Here is a 22,115-nt window from a genome sequence, read left to right on the forward strand (position 1 = left end):
TGCAATGCTTTTTATTATTTTACAATGTTTTAGCACTTTTCTGCAGATACAACAAAATATTTTCCCCATGGCATGAATACAGTCTTAAAAAGTTTAATAAGTAGTAATTCATTGTTAATTAAACTGTTATTTTAGAAGTCCTGGACTTGAGTAACACTGACTGAGCAAACAGTGGTCAGTTTCTCTGAGCAGTTATTATTGACCAGAGGGCTGATCTCTTCCTCAAGACATTTTCTCTCCGGTTAACAACAGATTCAACTCTCAACTCTGCTCAAGATCTTTTCAATTTCTCACTTAAGACCATAATTCCTGCTGTTGACAACATTTTAGCGCATCTTACGGGGAAACTTTAGTCAGTGGGTGGCTACTGACGCTGATCTGAGCCGTCCTCTCGAAGCAGGTTCCCCGGCATGCAGTGTCCCCAGCACGGCGGCGCCGGTACGAAGCTCCAGGCGGTCATGGAGAACTTGCAGCGCCAGCAGGCAGCGCGTCTGGCTCTGGAGGAGAAGCTCAGCCTGACGCAGACGGAGGTTCACTCCTTTGTGGAATCCCACATAAACCGACGTGTGAGGGCTTTCCACCGCTACCAAACCGCGATGCAGGACGTTCTGACAGCTGAAGTTACCAACTCGTTGTCCGGAGTTCCACTCTCAGGTCTAAAGATCCGCAGAACGCACGAAAATGCGGATGCGCCAAGTGCGGATGCGGGACGTGATAAAGAAGACACGGATGAGACTGAGACTACAGAGCAGACGACGGACAACGAAGACTTCGAATTGAACAGTTACCTTCGACAGTCCTCGGCCGTGGGTCTCTGTGTGCCTCCACAGAACAGCCCGATGTTTGGGGTGTCCGCAATCCCAACGTGCGTGTCCCCTGCGCGGTGCGCTGAGTCTCCATCAGCCGGGTCCACCCAACAGCATGGATGGACCTATGAGGAGCAGTTCAAGCAGGTGAGAACCTCACCCACAAGGAAGAACATCTTGTTTTAACATAAGTGAATGAAGCTGATGAAAAAAAGCTTCATTTCCAGTCCGAATAAAATGATTTTATTTTCCAATAAACTTGGCAAAACTCAGCGGCTTCAAAGGTTTGTTTGATTCAGAAGCTTCATCCAGTAGTTTTTAAATAGTTTACCAATGGTTACTTTAAACAAGCATTCAATTCCTGAACTCCGAACACTTAAAAGAAAATAATATTTTTTCTACTATCATTTCTTCTGAAATGTATTTACTTAAATGAGCAATAATCAGTTTGATGCAATTTAGGTCAGTTAGTTGAATAAAGGCGTCAGTTTGTCGAAAATATAGGGAGAATGACATCGAGTTAATACATTTCATGATAATTATTTCATATATTAACAAAATAAATTACACTTGAGCAGTTATAATTGCTCCTTAATAACGTTACAATTTCTAATTGACACAAGAAAAGATTCAGCAGGTTCATTTAACAAGAAATAAAACCTTTAAACTCTTACTGCGGTCATTTATGTCCAAATAGATGTTCAGTTATTGCAATAAAGCCACTCAATATTATTGATCTTAGAACAATGACATTTGAAATAAAAAGTCAGAGAGGAACGAACAAACTAAACATACTTCAGAGGCTGCAAATGTCTCATAAAGAGCAGAACCAATCCTCATTTATGAACTCTTTGTTGTCACTTTAAATATCTATTGCACACATATAAAGATGATTAAATGTGTTTGATTAAAATACACTCAGATGTTCCCTCATATCTCCAGAGCTTCTAGATTTCTCTTTATTGATTCTTTAATTTTATATTTAGATCTACTTTAACATGCCTTCAAAAGTTAATGGCAAAAATTCTGTTTAAGATTAAACAGCCTGTGTGATTGGAGGCAGAAACAGCTGATAATGATGATGATGATGATCAATTTGAACAATTGATTGCGGCTTTTCTTATAATTGCTGTTAATCTTTCCTCGATTTACAGAAATACATTATGTGCGTGTATAATACATTTATGTAGTCTCCGTACATTGATTACGGTGTATACGGATGGGCTGAATTTCAGAGATAATACAGGGTTCTATTCTTGTTATTCTTTTTTTTATTTAAAGGATTTCATTCTTTAATTCATAAATTTATGGAAAATGAATCATTTTTTTGTGTGCATGAATAGTGAGTATCACTGTTTTCAATTTTAATTTGAATATTTTTGTTATATAAGATATTTCAACAAAATTAACTGGACTTGTTTGAAGTAGTTGTAAAAAAACCCAAAAACAACCAAAAACACCACATAATAATTCAGCCATCAACTTTGGCCGTATTGGTCAATAATGTTTTAAGAAACTATTCATTTAATCAATGAAGAATAAATCACAGTCACAAATATTCCATGAGGAAAGCTACAAAGACAAAATCACTAATTCCTACTAATGACTAATTTCAAAGATTCAACTTGTTTACTATGATTCAAAATGCCACATCATAAAAATAGAGTGAAAAGTTCATTTTAACGAAGCCATAAACCGACCTGGTTGTATGTTGTTGTCTCCTCCTGTGTGAATGGAAATGCAGACTTGGAATGTGAAGTCTGTTTAGTGGTCAAAGATGTCAAGAAATGTGTTTTATTCATACACATTCTAATGTCTGTGGGCACCAGAGACCCGCCAACAGCTCTTGGTTTAGTCACCGTACTTGAGTGTGGATTCTATTATCCTCCCAGCAGTAATGAGAAGCAACTTCATCTCTACAGCACAATTTAAGCACAAGGCTAATCAAAGTGCTTCACGCAGGCACAGAATCCCACCCAAGTTTAAAATTATATGTTAAAGTCATAGAGGATCAAAGCAAAATAAAAGTGTGCTTAAGAGAGAAAGCTGGAGGTACCAATACAGGTTAGGCCTGATTTAAAAGCGTTGACTGTCATAACAGCACTCAGGTGTTCAGGAAGTTTGTTCCACAGGTGGGGAGCAGAAGAGACAAATGGTTTGGTTTCTGAAAACGACCCCTGATGACCTCAAGGGGTCCAGATCCATCATGTGATGCGTTCAGATCGAGTACGGTAGGTACTTTGGTCCAAGGACATTCAGTGCTGTGTAGACCCGGAGAAAGATTGTGTGGAACACCTCCTGCAGATCTCCTTCACACTAACACCTCTGGAGGCTTGTTCTCTAGGGTGTTACAACAACAGGCACCATGGAGGAGCACTTTTCACTGCACCTATGCAATGGGCCAGTCACTCTCTTGTGTTGGAGCCGTCTCATAGATCCAATCACCTCTGCTTGGTGCCCATCATGGCAGAAAAGAAACCAGACCCTTTCCAAATGCCTACCTGTAAATGACAGTTACAGAGAACAGAGAAAAAGTTGGTTGAGGTTCTGAGTTTAGACTTAATATAAGATGATAGTTGTGAAAACGAAAAAATCTGAAGTCCACGCTCCTCTGATGTTATTGTCTGTCGATTATTGTTGCTCACTTTGCTGTCGGCCGACCCTGCTTTGTTTCCCCAAAGGGCACGATGTTGTCAAGGTACCAGCCAAGGTAAAGTGCATGTGCCCAAATGGACCACTGCAAAAGCTAACCAGTCCATCACAGGTGATAAATGCTGTCAAATCACTGCTGTCAACATGTGACGGCGTGTGGTAGATCGGAGACACGGGGAGAAAAGACTTTGAACAGTTCATCAGTGTGTGATGGGACACAGGAGTCAACCGCCTTGAGCTGCAGAGCGAATGTACCAAGAAGGACTGTGCTCTTTCTCTCTCTCTCTCTCTTCAGACCAGCTAGCCACCATAGCAGCTAGCATGGAGTTGTCATTTTCCATCAAGTAGGGGGAAAATAATAAAATAATGGAGGAGATGAAGGCACAGGCCTTCCTTATCACCAGAGATGTAATATTTTGGACGTTTCCAAATATCAGCGACAGCCTTCAAGATGTTTCCTCTGCTTTACACCATCTGCATTTCTCCTTTACCATCATTCAGCAGCGTCAACATGATGGAACAGTACGGTGCAGCAAATCCTCCTGGACCTCCAAATAAAGAATCGTATCAATTATTTTCCCAGATCTCTGCCCTTTTGAAAAACTACATTACTGTTAGTCCAAAATGAATAAAACATATTTTGTTTGTTTGGTGACGTCCAACATATCACAAGACAGAGAGAAATCAGTGCCTTAAACATCACAAAGTATCAGTGGAGCTTTTTTCTTTCTGCTTCTAATGGTCATAATCCAGTTTTTTTTTAAATGGGATGATAAACTTTATTGAAAATTAATGAAAAACAACTAAAATCATCAAACTATCAAACTAAAATCATCAAATTATCAAACTCCCAAAAATTGGGGTGTAGATGTAGGAGACACATACCCAATCATCAGGTGTTTATAACCCACTGGAATACTGAAACAAATATGTGTGTAAAATATTGGTAAATTTCTTTCTTTCTGTTTCAGTTGTATGAATTGGATGATGATGAAAAGCGAAAAGAGTTCCTTGATGATCTGTTTGGTTTCATGCAGAAACGTGGTGAGTGACTCCAACTTTGATAAAAAAATATGCTTAAAAATATGCCATTTCCCCATTAACAGGTTGATTTGCAATGAGGATTTGGACCACATAAAGAAAGGAGAAATGGAGTTGATTGAGGGACGGAACAAGGAAGGATGTGCAGCAGATAAACTGGACTAAGAATAGAGATGGACATATAATAACAGGTGAAGTGGTTGTGAGAAGAAGATGAAATTAGAAACAGAAGACAGGGAAACAATTTCAGGAGAGAGGACTGAGGATTTCCTGCTCAATGTGAGCAGAGTGATGATGTATTCAATCAAAGAAGGAAAAGTACTTTTACTAATACTGACAAATAAGAAGCATTAGAGCCACTTCAGGGGTCTAAGCCAGTCAGGGTATCCCTGCAAGTCTGGAAAGTTTTTTTTTTTTTTTTTTAAATAGTTCTTTCAAATGAAAGACTTCAGCGTTAGCAGGCATCACGTTCAATCATCTGGAGACAGTGCCCAAATCAGAGGGCTCAGCTGTGGGTGCAAGAGCCCACGGCTGGAATGGGTCGGATGTTAGAGGCCACATCAAGGTGGATGAGCCATCGCAAAGGGAGACTAGGGAGTAACTATTAAAGGGTTCAAGCAGATGCAAAAGGAAGATGAAGGAAAGGATGAATATCAATATTGATGCAGGGAAAAAGAGTCGAGTCGGTGTGAGAGAAATGGATGGATGGATGGATGGATGGATGGATGGATGGATGGATGGATGGATGGATGGATGGATGGATGGATGGATGAATGGATGGATGGATGGATTAAAACTAAATAGCTACAAAGATACTTTGCTCACCAGCAGAACCATTGGTGTATCTTTGGTCTGATGCCCTTGTCGTAAAAGTGGAGTTTATTGTGTAGGTCCAGGCGCTTCGTGGTTATTTATGTCCAATTCAACACACGGTGTGATGTTTGGTGGCTTATACACAGCATTCAGCCCTCCCTGTCTTCAGAGGGTTAGACAGAAGGAGATGAACAGTAAGTTCCTCTGGTGACACCATGTAAATCATTTCATTGTTTTAAAGTGTTTCATTGCCAAAGAAGAGAAATTCTCATTCCACTATCGACACAACACATCAACACATCAGCAGTAAAGCGAAGCATAAAAAGCTTAATTCACTCTTCGGCCCACTGATATTCCACGCTGTTCTCATTAAAACTCCTCTTAACCGTTAAGAAGTGACTGCTACACTCGATGCAAAGTGGATTTCTTACTTCTCGTCCACCTTTGGTTATTGTCATAATGATACATGACCCAGTGAGATAGTTTGTGCTGACAAAAGGCCTCCATTCTCATTCTTTTTTCTTTATCTGCTGCTGAATCAGAGAGACAAATGAATCACGCTGAGTATTGAACACACATAAATCTCGTTTCTGTATACTTGTCGCTCTCTCAAGGTTTTGCCAGATAAAAAAAAAAAACAGTGTGTGTATGTGTGTGTTTACCTAAATCTATCGATCTATCTATATATATATATATACTGTATATGGAGGTGTGACAGTGGTGTCGGGTGTTGTCTAATCAGCAACGGTAACTGAAATCACGACTGTAACAGTTGAGAGCGGACTGTTGTTGCTCAAGTATAAAAGTATTTGCACTCAAGTCAATAACTCCTTTCCAGTCATGCATGTACATGCCCTTAAAATCCCCTCTCAGTCTTTTTCTGTCTTACGTGTCCTCTTGCCAGCTCTGTAAAATTAAGACATATATGTTGCTCTGATGTGGTTTTACCTCCTCAGACTATATTTCAGAGCTCTGCTAGCTCCTCGCTGCATTGTATTTCTGCAGTTATTGATCTGCTATTATGGTAAATCCATTGTGTACAATGGAACTCTATCAGCAAAACGTGGGTTAATTATCTCAGGGTCAGCCATTGTGGATTCTTCACTGACAGTGAATTGTTCTCTATTATTGCCTGACATTAATTGCAGACACAAGTTATTATTTGAAACTTATTATTTTCTTAAAGAGGAAGCTGATTGTGCATCATTTATAGAAGCTGCTGTTACTTCCATAGATTGTTGTGTTTGTGATATATGTGTTTTGCATATGTTTATGTCTATGTCTGAGCATATTTAATGCCCATCTGTATTACATGTCTGTTTAATGCACCAAGGGCAGTGTTAACAAATGCGGTTTGTGTTAACCGAAAGTTTAACAGATTATTTCATTACGACACAGTAAAATCCTTTTCAAAACCCTGCACCAGTTACCAGTGATGCAGGATTGTTTTCTTTTTTTAAAGTTATATTTCCGGCCTTAATAGAGTTGTCAATCATTTGACTAAGTCATGCCAAAGAAGCTGTAGCCTATTGATGTGAAGAGCTATGGTTAATAGGATTGATTTTGGATACGGTGTTTACTCTCTGCAGGAACTCCAGTGAATCGGATTCCTATCATGGCCAAGCAGGTGTTGGACCTCTACATGCTCTACAAGCTTGTTGTTGAAAAAGGAGGCTTAGTGGAAGTCATTAATAAGAAAATATGGCGAGAGATTACTAGAGGACTTAACCTTCCCACCTCTATTACCAGTGCTGCTTTTACACTCCGAACACAGTGAGTACAACTTATACCCCCAGATGACGAATAACATGGATTCAAATTGTCCTCCTACAATATGAATATATAAGAACTACAGTGCCGGTCTAAATGTACAGCACATCCTTTTCCTTTTGACATGCTGGAGTGGAAAACAATGTCACTTTGTTCCACTATTGCAATAAAAAGAGCCACTACTGGAACTGGTTTCCTGTTTTTATGGTGGCAAAATGTTAACAGGTATCCAAATCCAATGTTTTCAGCATTGGATTGTTTTCTGAGTCAGTGCTATTTAAATGCAGTGTCAGTATTAACATTAATATTCCTATTGTTTATACTCTTTCTAATTTTTGACAAAATGAAAAACTTGCAAAATTGACTAGAGATGGGTTCATTTAGGAATATCTTTATAATACAAATTTAATAAATGTTTCATTTGTAGAACAACCACCAAGATAGTTAGTGTCTCCCCTGGTGTATCCTAAGTTAGAAAAAGCATTCTGTAAGCAGATGTTACTGAATAGCTCTTAGTATTAATGGGGATAATTGATGTCCTCGATAGTGTTCATTAACAAAATCTAATGAAGAGTGCAATTTAGAGTTAGTGAGAGTAGCTCAATGCAATTCAATTCCTTCCTTTGTGCTGGTGCTAGTCACTTTAAGGCTGCATGCTCCTCTCTGGACTTCTTGCATTTGTTGACTCATGTTTTCAGTTTTCATGTGAAAACAGATGCCCTAAGTTCATTTTATTTCGCAGGCCTTTGCTTTATCGTGCATTTCCCAGCATGTGGTGTCACAATTTAGCATAGCATCCAGCCAGCTGCTCCATGGCCTGTTAGCATCTTGTCTGGTCGCACTTCTAGGTTGGCTTTTGGTTTTTGACTGGCCAGCCTCCAGAGAAATACAGTTCCCAGACATCCTTGTCTTCCTCATTATAGCTCTGTATCTTCATGTTCTCCTCATGAGTTTAGCTCCTGAGCCTTTCACTGCTCCTAGCTTCCCTGGTGCTCCTCTACCCTCTGGTGTTCTTAGTGCTTCGCTGTCCTCAAGTGTCCTGAGTTCTTGTATAGCCCAGTCATCATCCTAAGTGAAAACTGATCCTTGTGTTAGCCGAAGCCACATTTTCACTACAGAGTTTAGGCTCTACAGGGTTCAACTCAGTAACAGTAACAGTATGATTGTGGTGGTTTTCCACTCAGTGCTGTAAATAGCATCCAGCTGATTAAACCACTTCTAGTCCTTGCTTTAAAAAACTTCCCGTCCTTCCCATTCCAGGTCTCACCACATAGCTCCATCGTCCGTCATCTGCCACATAGCTAGAAATGGCAGAATGGAGTTTTCTGAAATGCGTTAGTCCTCAGTAATGTCAAACCAATGAGACATTAACAGACCGACATTAACATAATGATAATAACAATAATAGTGGCTAATCAGTATGCTTGGAACCCAGACCTGCAACCCTTACTAGAAAAGCCACAAAACCAACCATGTAAAATTGAGTTGCACTGAGAGGTCACGAGTGGAGAAGCATCTGCTCTGTGTCCCAGTGGACCCCTTCTCCATGGAGCAAGTCTGTCCAGTTTGCGTCCTTGTCAATCCCTGCTCGGACTGTTCAACCAACATCCTAACTATCTCCTTTTATTCCTGTTGACAGTGCCATACTGGTGATGGTCATTTCTTTCCGGTACTTTTCTAGAGTTCTGGCAGCATGCTCACTCTACTTGCTGTCTTTATTAGCCTGTATGTTGATGCTCCCATGGCCCATGCATGTCACTGCATGTCCAAACACTTCTAGCATCACTCTTGCCATCGGCTGGTTGGTAGTGGACATCATTCACAGGACTGTGTTGCTATCTTCTAGATTTTCACATGGTATTTTGTAACCTCAATAGTTATCCAAGGTGGGCATAGGTATTTAGCTTGTTCATTATCTTTAATCTCAGGTCAGCTAATATGGGATTTCCCTGGCTTTATCTTTTCATCCAAATTGGCCTTATTGTCTCTTTTTCGTCCTCTGGTATTTAAATCCACCCTATTAGATCATCTTGCCATTTAAAAGTCGTGGATTCTGTTCATTCAGTAGTTTTGACTTTTCATGTTTATGACCTGTTGGATCAGCTTTTGGGGTTGTGTCTGGTTCTGGTCCTGACATGGCTTTTCACAACTGAAATTGGCCAAGATACACGTGCGGAAGTGTGTGTATTTGATTCGATTCAGTTCTGTCAAATATGATTCAGTTCATAGACTCTGCTAAAATCAAGAATGTCACCCAGGGCCTGATTGCTCAGTAAGCAACAGTGACATTAAAACTCCCTTTTAGCCATTGGTCCCATTACAGAACCTTGAGAAACTCCATGACTAATTGAATTATATGAAGAGGAAACCACATGAACAAACTGGAATCTACCTAAATGTGATCTAAACCAGCTTCTGACAGTAAAACAAGTTCACTGTCAGAATCTATGAGCAGATAATAAGTGATTATCTCGAAAACTCGACTGAAACATTTCAAATTGACTGATCTTCACCAAGTGGCCAAGATTCCAAACCTGAGAGGCAGTTAATGCTGTTAGAGTCTCATAATATCAGGACTGCCCATTTTCATTTCACTTTAAATCTTTAAAAACCTTGCTCCTATAACAACAAACACTTCAAATTAATAAGAACTGACCAGACATTTTTATGGCCATGCAGTGGTTCTACTAAGAACCTACTTCTTATTGCTTCAGATTATTTTATTTATATTCTTTTGCTTACGTTTGTAATTTGTTTATCTATAATAGTATTTTATGTGGTCCACCAAAGACGCATCATTTAATTGTAGATAACTATAAATACAATATTATAATCTATGAAGTATTCTATTCTGAATCAGCATGTTACTTTGCTGTTAATGGGAAATCTGACTATGAAGACATTTAAGCCTTATTTGATTTTGGGGAACAATTCTTACAGGTGAGTTGGCTCCGATGGTGGGGAAGGATGCCAGACAGACCCGGCAGGCCCTAAAGTGTTGTGAGGGTCTGCTGGGAACGCCTGGCAGAGTCTCCTGTCAAAAGGAGCTTCGACTCACACCTCTGGGAGAGCTTTGACCATGTCCCGGGGGAGGCAGGGGACATTGAGTCTGAGTGGACCATGTTCCGTGCCTCCATTGTTGAGGCGGCTGACTGGTGCTGTGGCCGCAAGGTGGTTGGTGCCTGTCGTGGCGGCAATGCCCGAACGTGAGGGATGCCGTCAAGCTGAAGAAGGAGTCGTATCGGGCCTTACTGGCCTGTGGGACTCCTGAGGCAGCAGATAGGTACCGACAGGCCAAGCGGAGTGCAGCTACGGCTGTTGCCGAGGCAAAGACCGGGGCATGGGAATAGTTCGGTGAGGCCATGGAGAACGACTTTCGGACGGCCTCGAAAAGGTTCTGGACCACCATCAGGCGTCTGAGGAAGGGGAAGCCTGTCAACACTGTGTATAGTGGTGATGGTGTGCTGCTGACCTCAACTCGGGATGTTGTGGATCCGTGGAAGGAATACTTCGAGGACCTCCACAATCCCACCAACACGCCTTCCAGTGAGGAAGTAGGGCCGGGAGACCTGGGGATAGGCTCTCATATCTCTGGAGATATGAGTGCCTATCTGAAGTTGCCGAGGTAGTCAAAAAACTCCTCGGTGGCAAGGCCCCGGGGGTGGATGAGATCCACCCAGAGTTCCTTAAGGCTCTGGATGTTGTAGGGCTGTCGTGGTTGACTCGACTCTGCAACATCGCGTGGACATCGGGGGCAGTGCCGCTGGATTGGCAGACCGGGGTGGTAGTCCCTCTTTTTAAGAAGGGGGACCGGAGGGTGTGTTCCAACTATAGGGGGATCACACTCCTCAGCCTCCCTGGTAAGGTCTATTCATAGGTCTCTGCACCGGTCCGTAGTGGTGAAGAGATTTACCTCAATTTACCGGTCGATCCTCGTTCCTACCCTCACCTATGGTCATGAGCTTTGGGTAATGACCGAAAGAACAAGATCACGGGTACAAGCGGCCGAAATGAGCTTCCTCCGTAGGGTGGCTGGGCTCTCCCTTAGAGATAGGGTGAGAAGCTCTGCCATCTGGGAGGAGCTCGGAGTAGAGCCGCTGCTCCTCCGCGTTGAGAGGAGCCAGATGAGGTGGCTTGGGCATCTAGTTAGGATGCCCCCTGGGCGCCTCCCTGGTGAGGTGTTCAGGGCATGTCCCTCCAGTCGGAGACCCCTGGGAAGACCCAGGACACGTTGGAGAGACTATGTCTCTCGACTGGTCTGGGAACGCCTGGGGATCCCTCCGGATGAGTTGGAAGAAGTAGCTGGGGAGAGGGAAGTCTGGGCTTCTCTTCTTAGGCTGCTGCCCCCGCGACCCGACCCCGGATAAGCGGTAGAGCATGGATGGATGGATGGAATTCTTAAAGGAGCATTCAAAACAGTGTAATAGTGTCTTGGTTTAGAATAATTTATAAGTAAATTCTAGTTTTTCTATAGTTGGAGTTGGAGTTTTCCATTGTTCGCCATGATATCTAATTGCACATTGCATTCTGGGGCCAAGTACATCAAAGTTGTTCTAAACATGCTCAACAACTCACACTCATGACTTACTTTCACTGCATTGTCAAAGTTACGCATTGTGCTGCTTTAGGGTGTAATTATCAAATGAAAGACATTTAAGGTAAGGATATTTGTCTCAAAGAAACTGAAGACAAAAGTAGGAAAAGGCATATGGATGGATTCAGTTGCCAAAAAGGGCATTTTCCTACTCTCAGCACTCTTCTCCTGATTTAGAGAACCAAATTGCAGTAATATAATGATCACATGATGATATGATATGATCACATTTATAAGATATTGCATTACCTCTCACAGCTGTGGGAAATCATGTATCTTTACAACATCTCCCTCTCAGTAAGCATTGTAGACCGGTGTTATAGATCATTGCCCTCTATCCAAGATATTTTCTCTGTGAACTGGACTGTGTTTCTTAAGCTGGGCTGAGGCACTTCCTATCACCCACGTACAATGCAGTCTTCCACTCCTTACAACAACAAACCAAACGTTCACACCATTCCAGGAGACCTGGTGACTCACCACCAAGTGAGCCAGCAGACAAAGGGGAGACACCTCAACCGAAACTAGGTGAACGACCCTACCAACAACCCTGCCAACGACTCTCAGGTGACCACTCAGATCATTAACATGCCAATAGTCCACAGGGGCTATATTTTCAAGCTCGGTCCTCAGTGAATTCAGAACTGAAGAAGCTTTCTGGATAGAAGGCGAAACATTTTCAAAGAGAAGAAACACAGTCCAGTTGACAGAGAAAACTACCTTGGATAACGATGACCTGGATGATTGAGAATCTACACAGACATCATTGCCCTCTCTATGTGAGCCTCTTCCACCAGTCGCACTTTACCCTGACTGTGTGCATGTAAGCCCGAGTTTCTACTAAAATATCTTATTAGATTAAATATAATGAAATCTGAGACATTCATATATCTTATTTGTTTATGCCCCAAAGCAATCTAATAAAGTTTAAATATCTTCATAGTCAGGGGTTCCTTTTGATGTATTGCATATCTCCATTCTTAACCACTTTCCTATCCTGCAGGTATATGAAATACCTCTATCCATATGAATGTGAAAAGAAGGGATTGAGTTCCCCCAGTGAGCTTCAGGCTGCTATTGACAGCAACCGCCGAGAAGGCCGTCGGCAGAGCTATGGTGCCAACATCTTCAATTACTCTCCTGTGGGCACCCCCAATGTCCTGTCCCCAACAAAGATACAGCTGTCACACTTAGCCATGCCCACTTACAACACTGCCCATATCTCTCAAGTGCCTGTCATCAAGAAAGGTAAACATATATAACTATATACACCTATTTATAAGGCTTCAAAACACAATTCCACATATAGACCTTATTGCCTTTTATTGCAGAAAAGCCCATGAAGTCCAGCTACATGCCAAACCAAACGACTCAGCCTGTGTTGTCGAGTCCTCCCAGTTCCACTGTTATAGCTGTACAGGCCACTCCAGCTGTGCAAACAGCAGCCCAGGAGCAGTTGCAAGAAAAGATCATTAGTGATCAGCAAGAAAAAAACTTGATGATGGTGGCTGGAGAGCAGAGGATTGTGCAACACGCCTTGGAGAAGAACATGCTGGCGATGACGACCCACTTTCCCCTCAATGTTAAACTAGGTAACAGAGGTAAAGTAAATCATTAACTCACTTGTCTCTGTGTTTGCCTGTGTCTATGTCTTTTGTGCCTTAAAAATTCTAATACTAAACACAAACAAAAATCTCATCTTGTTTCTCTTTTTAATCATGGATATTATGTTGGGTAGCAGAATTCTGGAAATAGAGATGATATTCCTAATAATTAGTACAGTCTTTTACTTTGTCTTTCTATTGTTAAACCTTGAGTGATCCAGACTTAAATGAATAAATAAGTGTAAAAATCTTAGGTTCTAAGATTTTGCACAGTATTCAATTTTAGTAGTGACTGATAGCATTGATTAGTATACAGCAGCAACGAGCCACCTACTGTACTACTTTCCTTCATGTGTGTCTGAGGATTTCTGGGTGCAGGGGTGATGCTACAGGCTGTTTGATCCCCACACCTGCTCTTGCTCAGACTTCCTGCATCTCACCTTGTCAAGAGTGGTGAAAAGCCTCCAATAGAAAACTCACTTCTTGTCAGATTGCACCACTTACCAGGAGATAAATTTATTCAGGCTTTCGGCTCCATGGACCCCCTGAACACATTTGTTTATCTCTACCAAGGAAGTATTTTGGACTCCTCAGTCTCACCTCTGCCAGTGGTTTATGATGCAATGGCATGAACCAATGGACAGGTCCATATAATCTCAGATGCAAGGGGCTCTCGAAAGCAACGAAAGCAACTCCTCCGTGAACCATCACCTTATTGTGGTGGAGGAGTTTGCGTACCCTAATGAGCCTGGGAGCTATGCTGTCCAGGGCAGTTTGCCCCTGGTAGGGTCTCCCAAGGCAGATTGGTCCTAGATGAAGGGTCAGACAAAGAATGGTTCAAGACCCATCATGGAACATCTAAAAGAGAAGCCGCGTACCTGGCCCGGAGGGTTACCGGGGCCCCACCCTGGAGCCAGGGTTCGATGGCGAGCGCTTGGTGGCCCAGCCCGAACCAGCTATGTTGACACTGTCTGGGCATCCCTCCTGAAGCTGCTGCCCCCGCGACCCGGATCTGGATAAGCGACAGAAAACGAAACGAAACAAAAGCAAGGGGCTCTGTCCTTACAAAGCTCACTGGTCAGTCAGCATGGTGTTACTCAGGGCACTTTCTGCCAAAAACAAGGCCAAACTCACTCAAATCTTCTCTCCAGGATCACCAGCTCAGCCCACGAATCCTACACTCCGGACCTGGAGCACTTCTATGGTATTCTAGTGTTCTCTCGAAGCCCCAGCTAAGGCAGTAGGTAGAACAGCTAACCAGTCACTAACATGAATGGCTACTGAATTTGCTGCAAATCTTAAGAACGTGCTACATTATCCATATCATTTGAGAAACCCTTGGGAATGGGTTTTTGTTGTCTCCACCAGTGGAGCAGTGTGGTGGTGGTTTACTTAATTGAGTCCAGAACACTGTTGGTGGAGCAGGCTGGAAAGATCAACAACTAACCTTGAATCTCCTGTTTCTATTAGGATTCATATTTGCCAACCTGAGGTGGTTCTTGTCAATTTCCTCTTTCCACCCAGGCCACGATTAGACTAATTGCCCAGTGTACTAAGGCACCACCTGCCTCACCTGTGCAAGTGGCTCACCTGTGTAAATGGGCCACCCACACAGTAGTGTATCTCTGTCCCACTAAACCACCCTGCTGCTTCAGGCGAGTGTTTGTATTGTGATCAGCCAGGGCCTTTTCCCTTCCTCTTGCAGAGTGTAGCCAAATGTACCAAAATTTTGCTGATTCTGATTACCCAAACTTTGACCAAACCAGAAGTCATTTCTGTTTTTTCTGAACTTTCTAGATAATTAGATGCAGAATGTTATGGGTTATAGATTAGAATTTAGCCCTGCACTTAGTTCTCAAACTAGAGACCCTTAACATTCCTCACAGTGCTACAGCCGTTAATGGTAGTTATTTAGCCACTAACTCAGTGATGATTTCAACCCTTCTTGAGCTCTCTGGCACTCAAGCAGACTAATTCAGTTTAACTTGATCACATTATGATAACAAGTCATTGTCTTAAGCCACCCCTGTTTTTTTCCATCAGTAATGCCTACTTTGCCTACCATGACCCAGCTCGGTATTCTAATAAGGATCTTCCTCTTCCTCCACCACCTCAATATACATTTGATTGTTGAATTGATTTCCTACCTGAAAGATCCTTACCCACATTAAACCCTTCAAAAAACAGGCTGAATGTAGACGTGGAGAAGGGCAAGTCCAGGTCATAGTTATCCAGGGCAGTCAAGATCACTCAAGGACAGAAACCTCACCATTGAAGTCTACAGAAAACCTACACATATCGACCAGTACCTCCAGTTTGACTCTCACCACACACTGGAACACAAGTTGGGAGTGATCAAAACCCTCCAACACTGGGCCAAAGAAATACCCACCACATCCCAAGGCAGAAAGAAGGAACAGGACCACATTAAGACAGCTCTCAAAACATGTGGTTACCCAGACTGGGCCTTCACCAAGACCTCAAGAAAACCAGACCCCAGCAAAGAAGAGGAGAAAAACAAACGCCACAGCGTTTCGATCCCCTATCTCTCCAGGGTCTCTGAGAAATTTAGGAGGATCCTCCAAAAACATGACATGCTGGTTCAGTTTAAACCAAGTAACACTCTCAGACAGAGGCTGGTACACTCGAAAGACCAAGACATAAACAATGTAATGTCGTTCATGCTATACAGTGCCAGGAGGAATGCAAGGAACTGTACATTGGTGAAACCAAACAACCTCTCCACAGAAGATGGTACAACACAGACGTGCCACCTCTTCAGGTCAGGACTCAGCAGTCCACTTACACCTAAAGGAGAGCGGGCACTCCTTTGAGGACAGCCAAGTAAGGGTACTGGCCAGAGAAGACTGCTGGTTTGAGAGGGATGTCAAGGAAGCCATTCATGTCAAATTGGAAAAACCATCCTTAAACAGAGGTGGTGGGCTGAGGCACTTCCTATCACCCACATACAACTGCCCAATGACCAGAAAAATGACCAATGACCGGAGCTGGAGGCTGCAATAGAGTGGGCATCTGCTGTGGAGCAAGTGTGCCCAAAATTCCCTCACCAGTGCAACTACAAACATGGTCCTTTTGAAGTGAGTCTAGGATATTTTCCACCATCATTTCCCTTCAAGGTAACCAGTGACTTGTCCATGGTGTGGCCTCCTCTCCCGCTGAAGGCATCTAGGATGGGTTCCAGGCCCCAACACACAAACACAGACTGTGACCTCCCCAAGGAAAGAGCTGTCAAAAGAGGGATGGATTTAATTATGATTTTCCCTCCCAGGAGCGAGATATAAGTGTTTCTGTATTACCAACACCGATGTCAGAAGAATTTGAGCCAGCTCCAAAACATGGGCCAGGTCAGAACGTTCAGCTTCCAGAAATATTCCCCTGAATCAAGTTCTATCAGACCTTTGCCATTGATTGCATAATTAATCCTTCTGCAGTTAGACTAAAGCTGCTGCACCACTACCAAACTGGTCATGAGGGCTAACAGGGCAGCAGCAGTGATTATGTCAATTCTGGTACTCTCTGGCAAATGCCAACTGGACTGCTGAGCCAAGAATCAATAGAGACAACCAAAGGGAACTGACTTGTGGCCCCCAACTACAAATCCACACCTTAATGGCGGTGACCTGGTAGTCATCTCTTCGTTAAACTGGTTGTCTGTCCCACTTGCACAACAGCAGGTGAAATTTCTTCACAAACATTATTGATTCCGAAGAGGACGTGTTAAAGTCCCGGAAATGTCATCAACTTGGAGTGACACAGTGATCATGAAATGTTTCCTTTCTCTTTTTTAGCAGTTCTTATACTTCTAGTGTCCTGTTCAGTTACCTCATTATCAGTGTATCCACACTCTTTAGCCCTGGGTCATGCAATATTTGTTCTGGATGAAATGTATCCCTTCAAAAATTAGCTACTGTGGCGGAAATCTTTTCTCAATGTATTGGTAAGATCATAATTTTTACTTTAAATAGTCTGTTCCCCCTCTGCTCAATGTTCAACTTATACTGTAACTACTGTCCTCCTTTAACAACAATGTTATTTTAATGAAGTATGGTAAAGAAAAGCAGGAGTTTGGTTCTACATGTTAATCAGTCTGGTGTTAATTGGGTTTAAGTACACGCTAAGTAAATGGACCAGGAAGTACTACAGAAAAAAATTGTCAGCAGAAAAAAACTTCCTAGCAGCGGAATGCTTCATCAATGTGCTGCAACCCAGAATTTGATGAGGAAGATTTGTGTAGGTGATGAGTGAGTGAAACAAATGCAGCATGTGAAAAAACCTGGATGGAGTTCAGCAGGAGCCCAGAGGCTGGCAGACCTGATCTGTGCTAAAATGAAGAGTAGATGCTGCAATTGACAGAAAGGCAGAGAGGATGGAAGGAATAAGAAGGTTTGCAGTGAAAAGACAAGACCATGATTCAGGGGTGGTGCTGAGGTGAGTGGAGCAGGTACAGGTGCAGAAGCAGTGTTAGATACTCAAATGTGATGGTTTAATATTACTGCAGCTCACTGAGAGCACTGTGTGCTCCATTTTCTTCCCAAATTTTATTTCAAAACCGCACTCATACATCCAGATTTACAAGTGCTCCAGGATTAGCCTGTTACTGACATTTACAAACTGTTGTCAGCAGTTATTTTCCTCAGCATCTCGCTTTATTCTGTCACTCAATGAATTATCACCAATACTTCATCAGGCTGCTCCTGCTTCTACTGTTCACTTTCTAAATGCACATATTGAGTTTTTCCCCTTCTTGTTCTCTGCCTCCTCTCTTGACAGATGATAGACAAGAGACCACATTGAACCTGTCTACCAATGGCATTAGCAGCATCAACATGTCAATAGAAATAAATGGAGTTGTCTACACAGGTAAATAGAGGGGGCATTTGCTGATGTAATTGGAGGCAGGAAATTCAATAAGTTATAGCAGCACCCTGGTGCTTAGTCCTCTTTGCAATTTGATGTCTTTGCAATAAAATCTATTGCAATGAAGTGGGAGTCCAATAGAGTTAAAAAAGCTAAGTATCTCAAAATTGGGCCTGTGGATTTGAGGTCGATTGGGCTTATTTTCTTTTGTCTGCCTGCAGTGTGGGTGGGTTTAAATGCTTGCATCTTGAGGCAATTACTGCTCTCTACTTTAACATATGAGGACTGGGTCAGGTTATACATATGTTGGCTGTTCATCATCATTTCAGTCCACTTTCCACAAGCAGTCACCATAATGACATTTGCACTTATTACAGATTATAAAACATCAGCTGTAAGACAAGACGTGACTTCCAAACACACACGAAACACAAAAATGTGATAAAATTATACTTTACCGGTACTTAAGACTACATATACTATGTGTATATTTTACATTGTGCTCTTTTAATAGAAAACACATTCAGGTGGAAAAGTGCGGTGATTTACTGAATACTTTAGTATTGTCTCAGCACTGCTGCTTTAAAATGTGGTTTCATTTCATCTATTTGGGTAAAATTTGACTTTTATTGCCATTAAATTTAGCTATTATTCATACATCAGATCAATGCGAGTGAAGGTGCTGACAGATACAGTATCTTCTTAACACAATTAGTCCTCAAGAAGGACAAACTGTTTTCTTGAATATTAAAAACAAATCTGACACCAAAACCATATTTCTGACTTCAATGGACTGTTTTGAACAGTATCTCTGGATGTCAGGATCAACTAGACCAGTTGTTTTAATATTGGCACTGTTTGGATTTCCAGTGGTCTGAATTGAATCCCAAACCAGACTGAGAGTTTGATTCTGAATGTTCAATATTGGTTCTCAGGTGTCCTGTTTGCTCAGCAGCTGGCAATAGCAGCAGTGACAGAGTACCACGGCAGACACAGTAACCCCCCGGATAGGCGAATGAATAGTCCCCCACAGTTCCAGCCCTCCTGCTCTTTATCCTCTTCTCCATCCTCTTCCTCACTCCAAGGACACCGAAAGTCTTCCCCTGGGGCTTCTGCTTTTCACCAGTAGTGAGGACTCACAAGTGCACAGAACATTATGGTCATATTTTGCAATTAAAGAAGATCCCTGAATAGTAATGGCAGTATTTACAATAATTTAATATCCAACATTTAAATAATCAAATACGTTTTATGTATGCATTTTTAAGTATGTGTTGTGTACAGTTAAATATTTATCCTCCTCTTTTTGTTCCTGTTTGTACACATTAGTAATCACCTTTGATCGGTTCTAACTATCAAGAATAAATGACATTGTCATGATCATTTCATGAGAAAGACTAAAACGTATTGGATTCTAAGTCTCTGAGCAGCTTTAGTGACATTCTCCTGATACTCAGATATCAGTTATTGTACCAGTGATCGATTTGCATACTCTGATCATCTGAGCCGGGCTAAACCTGCAATGGACAGTTGCATTTTCACACACTGTAAACTCTTCCACTTAAATATTTGTGACAAATGAAGATGAGTACATTGGAAACTGGATTAACTACAGCCATGTTGAAGGCATGTTTATGGCTGCGGGATCATGACGTTCTAATGCTACAGATATTACACATGTTATGAACTCAATTAGTTTGAAAATGATCAGAATTGAAAGGTTCTTGCCCATGTTTCCAAAAAGGCCGGAAAGTCATCACTCTAAACATGATGGAAAATCCCAGTGATGTTACTGATCTTGCTGTAGTTCTTCTTGTAGTTCATTATGATCTTTTCTTATGGTCTTTTCTTTACATACATATCCTCCAAATGCATGTCTGGAGACTGTAGGTGAAAGCAGGAGAACGCACGGGAAGATCATGCGAACCTCACAGAACAGGTCAGCACTGTGTTATTGCTAAAGCTTATTGTTACTAATTCTGTAGTTCCAGTTACTATCATAGATAGACAAATTACCATACTTAGGGGGTCGTCTAATCGTTAGGTCACATCTTAGCTATGCTGTTATAGGCCAAGGCTGCCGGGGTCCGGAAACATGATCACCTGACAGGCCTCTGTCACCCCACTGGGTAATGGTTTCCTCTCCTCTCCTCTCCTCTCCTCTCCTCTCCTCTCCTCTCCTCTCCTCTCCTCTCCTCTCCTCTCCTCTCCTCTCCTCTCCTCTCCTCTCCTCTCCTCTCCTCTCCTCTCCTCTCCTCTCCTCTCCTCTCCTCTCCTCTCTCTTCTCTCTCTTCTCTCTCTACCCAGCCGGCCATCAGCAGCAGGGTCCCCCTACATGAGCCTGGTCCTGCTCAAGGTTTATTCCTGTTAAAGGGGAGTTTTTCCTTGCCACTGTTGCTTGTCTGGGGTTGGGCTCTGGGATTCTGGAAAGCGCCTTGAAACAATTTTGATTGTATAAGACGCTATATAAGTAAAGATTGATTTGATTTGATTTTGATTTGTGTCACTGTCGGGACAGATTAACACCACTAGTTGGCACTGGTGTGTTGAATTATATGTAGTTTTCGGTGACGAAAGAAATGAGATTACGATCACACAGCAAGAAGATCGCAGGTTTAACCCTTGTGTAATGTTCATATTGTTGTTATTCAGCCAGCGTTTGTGGGTCTGATGGACCCGTTGCATTTTGTGGCTTTTAATGCCTCACAATCAACACTTTTATGTTAAAATACTAAACAGATGTTTATTACGAGCAGTATAAACAATATATATGGTCAATATTTGCCCTTTACCTTTGTTAGGTCACATTTATAACTTATTATTTAAAACATAATAAAGAAAATCAATTAAAATCAAGATATGAGTGGAAACCAATTTACAAGAGAAGCAAGGTTTTTCAAAACTACTGACTTTTATTTCTTTGAACTTGAAATTTAACCCATTCAGGTGCACATCAAAATGAGAGGTGATATATGTTGTTCACAGAAAATGAACCAAAGTCAGTAAGTCTCAGTTTGAAAAATTAATTAATTTGATCATTTTTCTTTTAATAAAAAGTGAAAATGGGTCCCACAGACCCGAACACCACACCTTAAACGGCAACTTCAGAGGACCAGTCCAAAAGCATGTTGGACTGGAGAACCTGCCCATGTACGAGTGGACGTAATGCAGAGTATGAGCTTGGTCCCCACCTCCAGTTATTAATAAATAACGTTTAAGGGATGATGGATGCATGCATGGTGAAAGCACCTTTTTAAACCCTTAAAAAGAAGGTACTTTTGTCATTTATTATCTTCAAGTTTAATAGAGTTCGTTGTTCCTTGAATTCTTCCCTCAGATCAAACCAAAAAATATATTCTTCTGAACTAATTTGTTTGAGTTGTGTAAAGGTGTTCACTCCTTGAGTTCTTTAAATATGGACACATTCAAACATTTGGGCTCTCATAATAGAATTATGAGAACAAACAGGGCATTTTTCCCCCTAAACAATGGAAACCTTGTTGTGGGTCATTTAAATAAAAAGACACAGTTAAGACTTCAGTCTTCATGAACGGTGACACAGGATGAAGGTTGAAGCTAAAATATCCAATAAAATCTGAATCCACAGACATCAACCATTGTGATTCATGACAATTTCTTCATGCCTGTTCCTCTGCTGTACATGTTACTGTGTAATTATCACAAAACAAGTAAACATGAACTTTTATACCATAAGCAAGTGCATGTGATTAAGATGAATAACTTATGTCATGAAATAACTTTACTGTTCAAGTGTATTTGAGCTATGCTGATAATGTTTAGACAGATATCACTTTATTATGTGTATTTATTTATTTCTCAGATTGAATTGTCTGTAGGAATGCTGGTTGTTTGTCCTCGGGGAAAAATAAAGATTTTTTCCCTGTTGGGACCTTCTTAGTGGTGTGTATAGAAATAAAAATTATGCTTTTACCCTCA

The 22,115-nt window shown here is 41.7% G+C and overlaps 1 protein-coding gene across 1 annotated transcript; it reads left to right on the top strand.

The window, feature by feature from the left end:
* Positions 1 to 46: 46 nt before the first annotated feature.
* Positions 47 to 20,938, top strand: arid3c (AT rich interactive domain 3C (BRIGHT-like)). The gene is made up of 8 exons (XM_057033332.1): positions 47 to 985; positions 2,908 to 2,938; positions 4,430 to 4,502; positions 6,902 to 7,085; positions 12,680 to 12,924; positions 13,008 to 13,277; positions 18,072 to 18,161; positions 19,094 to 20,938. Exons 1-8 carry the CDS (start codon positions 411 to 413, stop codon positions 19,285 to 19,287), a joined length of 1,662 nt encoding a protein of 553 aa, XP_056889312.1. The 5' UTR covers positions 47 to 410; the 3' UTR covers positions 19,288 to 20,938.
* The last annotated feature ends 1,177 nt before the right edge of the window (positions 20,939 to 22,115 follow it).

The sequence above is a fragment of the Takifugu flavidus genome, chromosome 5 (genome assembly GCF_003711565.1).
Source record: "Takifugu flavidus isolate HTHZ2018 chromosome 5, ASM371156v2, whole genome shotgun sequence".
NCBI lineage: Eukaryota > Metazoa > Chordata > Actinopteri > Tetraodontiformes > Tetraodontidae > Takifugu > Takifugu flavidus.

What these genes read in the sequence shown, in the direction of transcription:
- arid3c (XM_057033332.1), top strand. Translation starts at nt 411, where the DNA reads ATGCAGTGTCCCCAGCACGGCGGCGCCGGTACGAAGCTCCAGGCGGTC. An exon ending in TGGTTTCATGCAGAAACGTG is followed by an intron (nt 4,503 to 6,901) that starts GTGAGTGACTCC and finishes TACTCTCTGCAG; the next exon opens with GAACTCCAGTGAATCGGATT. An exon ending in GCTTTTACACTCCGAACACA is followed by an intron (nt 7,086 to 12,679) that starts GTGAGTACAACT and finishes CCTATCCTGCAG; the next exon opens with GTATATGAAATACCTCTATC.